The 6,282-nt window shown below is 53.9% G+C and overlaps 1 protein-coding gene across 1 annotated transcript; it reads right to left on the bottom strand.

Annotated features, from left to right (window-relative positions):
* Positions 1-279: 279 nt before the first annotated feature.
* Positions 280-4,046, bottom strand: EMP3 (epithelial membrane protein 3 (MAM blood group)). Its single transcript, XM_004440214.3, has 5 exons — positions 3,958-4,046; positions 2,778-2,870; positions 2,372-2,474; positions 1,361-1,501; positions 280-554 (listed from the first exon to the last, which is right to left on the bottom strand). Exons 2-5 carry the CDS (start codon positions 2,853-2,855, stop codon positions 385-387), a joined length of 492 nt encoding a protein of 163 aa, XP_004440271.1. The 5' UTR covers positions 2,856-2,870; positions 3,958-4,046; the 3' UTR covers positions 280-384.
* Positions 4,047-6,282: the final 2,236 nt, after the last annotated feature.

The raw sequence follows: 6,282 nt of genomic DNA on the forward strand, positions 1-6,282 counted from the left end.
AGAAAATTGGAAACCCAGACTCCTGGTTCTTCCCCAGAAGTGCCTGAAGGTCTAGACTCGGGAGGAATCCTGAGTCTTGAGACTGGAGAGCCCAGGGCGTTGGGTCTGTGGAAGGGGAAAGGCGGCTGGGAGCACGGAGCTCCTGTGTCCCGGCTTAGAAGGGACTGGGGACCTGGAGCTGGACATTCTGGGGGCGGGGCTGCTGGTGGTGGGGGCTGTCCCAGGTTCAGGAGCAGCCTGGGTCCCTGGAGGAGGAAGGAAGGAGGCAAAGGCAGAACCGGCGGTTAAACGGTTTTATTTTCTGGAGGATGCACGGGGGCGGGGGCTTCGGGGTGAGGCAGAGGGGCCGGGAGCGGGCTGGGGCGGCCAGGAGACGCGGGGCCCTCACTCCCGCTTCCGCAGGTGGATGTAGATGACGCCGCTGGCCAGGGCGAGGGGGAAGGCCACCCAGGCCAGGGCGAAGCAGTAACCGAAGCTGCCCCCCTGCGGGTGCTCCGCCAGGATCTCCTTCGCATGAATGGCGTAAATCAGCGCCCCGGAAAACACTGCCACGCCTGCGGGAAGGCGGGAACCAGTATCACGCAGGACCCGCGAGAAGATTGCATTTCTCAACAACCCATGGGGCAAAGAAGCCGCCGGAGGGCGAGCGGGCAGCACCAATGCCCAGTGGGAGTTGTGGTTTGCACCCCGAGCGCCGGGCAACCACGCTCCTTGCAGACTGGCCTTGGGCAGTTAATCTCTCTGGGTCCCATTTACTCAGCAATAAAATGGGACGATAATATCTGCTCACCCCTCCATTCATTCAAGGAAGATTTTTGAGTGCCTTTCTACAAGACAAGCCCGCAAATAGTGAATTAATAAAACAAGAGAGGGGCTTTGCAGGACTCTAGGAAGATAATGTTCCCCAAACTGATGACTATGATCAGCTTAGCCCTTTGCACCTGAAGTCAAAGGATTGAAAAGTACATTAAACTCCCTGAAGTGTCTGATACACAGTAGGTCCACCCGAAACAGCAGCTGGCTGCCATTATAAGACCACTACTATTATGACTCAGAGTTCTCTCTTGGGGTATTAATTAGCCGCCTACCAACCCCCCCATCCCTGGGATCTAAATTATTTGTCCACACCACCTAACCCCAGCCCTGAGTCCTTGAAGCTCTAAGTGCCAGCTCCCCCATGACTCAGAGACACCACAAACCACCACTGAGTCCCTGAAAACTACAACTCCCATAAGTCCTTCGGGCAGAAAGGTAGCCGATGGAGGCACCTCAGGTGCCAGATGTCCATTCCCAGGGCCCCCAGCATCCTGACAGCCCCCCTCCCCCGCCTTCTCTCCAATTCCCAGGGGAGAGTGCTCACTGGTGCAAAGCTGGCAGAGGCCAGTGGCATAGAAGAGCCCTCCTCGCCGCATGGTGTAGAGTTGGAACATGAACAGGATGAAGGACAGACAACAGAGGATAAGGGAAAGCACCATGAGGACCTGCACCGCCTTCAGCCAGCCTGCAGTGAGATAGAGGTGGAGGTCACAGCACGTCCAAAGTTCCAGCTCCACCTGTTTGCTCATTATTTGCCCCCCCAACCCTTCTCCCACGTAGAGCCCCACAACCTTAGATACTTAGGAGTATCACGTATATTGACCTTGATTCCTGTAACTGCTAAACTCCCTTATCAGTTCTAGAAGGTGCTTTGCAGATTCTTTAGGATTTTCTACGGAAATATATCCACTGGGAATAGAGACTTTTACTTCTTCCTTTCCCATCTTTATGCCTTTTATTTCTTTTTCTTGCCTTGTTGCATTGGCTACCTCCAGTACAATGTTGAAGAGAGGTGTGAAAGTAGAAATTCTTGCTTTGCCCTTAGGAGAAAAGCATTTAATCTTTCACCTTCTTTCACTTAGAAATTTCCATGGATGCAGCTCTGCCCCTTTAAAGAACTCAGATGCATCCGGCCCCACTCCTTTAGAACCTTAATGTGGTTCCAGCCCCACCTCCTTGGAACTTGGCCAAATTGGTCCCAACCATCCATTCAGAACACCAGTCCCATCTCCTTAGGACTCTGGAAACATAATTCTATCATTTAATAATCTTGGGAGCTTTCTCCCCATTCCTTAAACCTATAGCATGTGGCCTCCACTCCTTCTGAATCATGAGGGAGGGGAGCATTTGGCCCATCCTCTTTAGAACATGAGCTTTTTTCCCCCTATCATCCAGAGAGGTGGGTTGGTCATACATCAGCTCCACTCACTCAGCATTGGGACTCAGACCTTCCCACTCAGACCTTGGGGGGTTCCCAATCCTCGGTCCTGGGAGGAGACCTGGGGTTACCCCTCCCCTTTGCAGACCAGCCTCCCCGACACCCCTCACCCCTCACCGTTCTCGCTGACGTTACTGCAGGCCCAGGTTTTGTTCTCACTGTTCCACGTGCAGTCGTGCCAGAGGTTCAGGGACTCCTTCCCCGGGAGGGTCCACCAGGACTGGGATGGACAGAGAAACAAGGGCGGGAGTAGGGAAGGAAAGTGGGTGGGGTCAGGGAGACTGAGGGAAGGATTAGGAAAAGGGTGAGGTGCTGGGAAGGAGCTGAACTGGGGGAAAGCATGGATTTAGTAGGTAAGGGGGGGTTAGGGGACAGGGCAGAGCGGAGGCATCAGAGGTAGAGCTCAGAGGGGTAGATGCTAGGGAAAAGGGGCAGGGCCAGAGTGACTTGAAAGGAGAGGAGGGGTGTGGTGGCAGTCTGCAGGACAGCGGGAGGCCCTGCTGCTCTGCTCCAGTAGGCTTACCTTGTCCAAAGTGGCCACGAAAAGCAGGATGAGGATGAGGATGTGAAGGGCAGAGACCACCAGCAGGAGGAGCGACATGGCTGCAGTGGAAGCCTGGTATGGGGGACGTCAGGAGATAGTCATTTCAAGAGGTTGGCACAGGGGTGGGTGAGATGCCTGAATGCCGGTGGAGAAGGGGGCTGAGTCCAGACTCCTGGGTCTGAGGGAGGTGGAGGGTGGGGTCCAGACTCCAGGGTCTGAGGGGAGAGAAGGCTGGGGTCCAGATTTCTGGGTCTAGGGGGAGGGTGGGGTCCAGACTCCTGGGTCTGAGGGAGGAGGAGGCTGGGGTCCAGACTCTTGGGTCTGAGGGAGGAGGAGGCTGTGGTCCAGATTCCTGGGTCTAAGGGAGGAGGGGTTGGGGTCCTGGAATCCTGAATTTCCCTTGGGGGATGGTGAGAGCCAGGGATGGACTCTGGGGTCCAGGAGTGAGTAGGACTAGTGAGCTGGTCCCCTTCTTCTCAGAGCCCTGCCCCTGGGCACGTATGGGCCACGATATGAAATTTCAAGTTGACACCCCTCCAGATTCATCAGAAGCTGGGGGCTGCCCTCAGAGACAGGCATCCTTGACTCACCCCACTCCTCTCCTGGGGCAGGGAGGAAGGGGGACCGGGTGAGTCATCCGGTGACTCATCCCACCCCCTGCCTCCAAGCACCAGGGAAACCCCAGCCCCTGGCTGTGCCCACGAGGTCCCCACCCAACCCTGCTGCCAGACTGGTGCCCTCTGGACATCTTGTAAGGAAAATGGACAAGATCTGTGTTGAGAGGAGATGGCCTGAGGAGAAAGAGCCAACCTCACATGACCTTTCAGTGTCCAGAAAGGGGGGGGCCTGGAGGTCCCCCAGACTTGGGGTGTTCTCATGCAAAGCCCTGATGTCAGACTTCAGGGAGAGTGGAGAGCCGGGGGAAAAAGTGCGGGAAGTTTTCGGGTGGAGTGTTCTGCTGGGAACCCCAAAACCTTGCCGGGCCCCACCCCTTCCTGAATCCCCACCCCAAGTGCTACGAGATCACTTCTTAAATTACAAAGATTTCCACGGGGTGGAGAGTCGGGGAGTCTCTCCCAGCCTGGGGGTGACCGTCCCAAACTGTGTACTTCCAAGTAAATAAAGAAATCCCAGTCTGAATAACGGACTGGAAACTTACCGAGCAGCAGAAAAGTCAGAGTTGGAGTCTCGTCCCTCGCTCTGGCCTCCGTGCCCCGCCCTTCTCCTCCCTCCTTCCACCCCGTCGAGGCCCCCGCCTCCCTCCCCGCCTTCCTCCCTCCCTCCCTCGCTTGCTCGCTCTCCCCTCTGGCTCTCTCCCTCCTTCTCCCCTCCAATCCGGGAACCCTTTCTCTCTCTTTCTCTCTCTCTCTCCTTCTGCCTCTTGTCTCTCCCTCCTGTCCTCACTGCCTATACCTCCTCCTCTCTCTCTTCTCACTCTCCTGGTTTCTCCTTCTCTGCTCCTCTCAATATATACCGACCCTTTTATACCCACCCTGACCCCACCCAGCTGAGGTCTGCAGCCAGAGGGAGGGCCCAGGCACTTGGTTCCTCCTTCTCTGGGCCCCCACCCGTTGCCTCCAGACAAGCATCTTCTCATCTCCCAGGATTGAGAAGTCCTTGGAGCACGCCGGGTGGACCAGGGGCCCTGGGGTGGGGCAAGTGTCAGAGGGTGGGAGGGCCCAAATCTCAGGCCTCCATTCTGGGTCTCATCCTGGGATCGGATGTCTGCTTTCCTTGATGGGGCTTAGGACTGGATACCCACAGGGATGGGAGTCTGGAGAGGAGGTCAGATTCCTGCCGTGTGCAGTGTGCTGGGGGCTGGTGGAGCTGGTGGAGCTGGCACCACAGTGGGGGTCAGAGGATGGGAATGGGGAAGGGTGAAACTCTGGAAGGCGGCAGGAAGTGGAGGTTGAGTGTCCCAGTGCTACAGTTTCCTGCCTGGGGGTGACCAATTATTTCACCTCTCTGAGCCCTGGTTTCCTAATCTGTGAGGTGGGTACAATAATACTAATAATACTGACAATATACTGATACAGATAATAATTCTGATACTTATTCTAAATGAATAAGGTCATACCAGTACACTAACACACCTAACATGTTCATCCCTTTCTTCATCAAATATTTATTGAACATCTATTTTGAACCAGGAGTTAATAATGAAGAAAACAGATGCGAGCCCTTCTGTTATTATGGAGTCCACCTTCCAGTTTAAGGGAGACAGACAATAAAGAGGAAACATATCACTGAAGCTGATAAATATCACAGAGTGCTAAGTGCTTTGAAGGAAATAAAATAGAGTGATGGAGGTAATGAGGGGAGGCGACTTTAAACAGGGTCATCAGGCGAGCCATCTCTGAGGAGGTGACATCTGAGCCGAGACCTGAAGAAAACCTGAAGACAGGAGTCATTTGAATGCTGGGAGGAAGAGGAAGTGTAAAGGGCTTTGAGAACAAGCTCAGGTTGTTTGGGGAGCAGACAGAAGGGCCAGTGTGGCTAGAACATAGGTAGCTAGAGGGAGGGGTAGTAAAGGAAATCAAAGAGAGCCCTTGAAGCCTAGAGGAGCCTGGATTTTATTCTAAGTGTGGTGGGAAGCCACTGGAGGTTTTAAACAGAAGTGCAATACTGGGGACTTAGTGTTAAGTATGATGATGATGATTATTATGTATTCTAGGGATACTGAATTAGGGTGGGGGGTGACTACTATGTACGTGGGTCTCTTGGAAGAGTTGGCTGCTGGTGAAAAGTGAGGTGTCCAGTTGTCTGGGGTCCTGAAGTGGAATTGAGAGCTGGTGGACTGACATCCTGGGTTCCTGCAAAGGAAGAGAGCTGGATGATGGGATGTCTGGGTATCTGATGGGGCCAGAGCTAGGGGGAGGGAGAGTGGTTGGTCATCTGGGCTCCCTGAGGGGGTGAGGGATGGGCACTTCAGTGACTGGGTGGGTACTCGAGTGACCTGGAAGCTGGGTAACAGTATAGCACAGACTTTAGAGACACAGTGGCTGGATTCAAATCCAAGCTGCTTTACTCATTAGCTGTGATTTTGGGCAAGTTACTAATAACCGCTCTAGGCCTCAGTTTCTTTATTTGTAAAATAGGGCTAAAAATAGTAAATACCACATAGGGTGGTTCTAAGAGTAGTCCCCTGGCACAGCACTGTTGTATGTGCTAGTTACAGGAGGCATTGGGGCCCTGAGTGGATTCAGTACTGGGGGACCCCAGATCGAGGACTCTAGGACTTGGGGAAGGGGCAAATTCTTGGGTCCTTTGGGCTCCAAGGCTAAAAGGTTGGGAGTACAAAATGAGGGTCTCTGGGTTGGGAAATAAGTAGTCACAAATTTAAGTCTTTGAGGACAGAGAGGCTCTGAGCTCAGAACCGCAAGGAAATTAGAAAGTCTGGGTCTTTCTAATTTCCTGGCTCCCAGGAAAAATTAGGGCCTGGAGCGTCCTCTGCTCTTCCTGGGGTGCAGACAAAGGGAACCGG

Source organism: Ceratotherium simum, chromosome 33 (assembly GCF_057802395.1).
Source record: "Ceratotherium simum simum isolate JZ-2026a chromosome 33, ASM5780239v1, whole genome shotgun sequence".
Lineage (NCBI taxonomy): Eukaryota > Metazoa > Chordata > Mammalia > Perissodactyla > Rhinocerotidae > Ceratotherium > Ceratotherium simum.

What these genes read in the sequence shown, in the direction of transcription:
- EMP3 (XM_004440214.3), bottom strand. Translation starts at nt 2,855, where the DNA reads ATGTCGCTCCTCCTGCTGGTGGTCTCTGCCCTTCACATCCTCATCCTC. An exon ending in CAGTAACGTCAGCGAGAACG is followed by an intron (nt 1,502 to 2,371) that starts GTGAGGGGTGAG and finishes ATCTCACTGCAG; the next exon opens with GCTGGCTGAAGGCGGTGCAG. An exon ending in CCTCTGCCAGCTTTGCACCA is followed by an intron (nt 555 to 1,360) that starts GTGAGCACTCTC and finishes GCCTTCCCGCAG; the next exon opens with GCGTGGCAGTGTTTTCCGGG.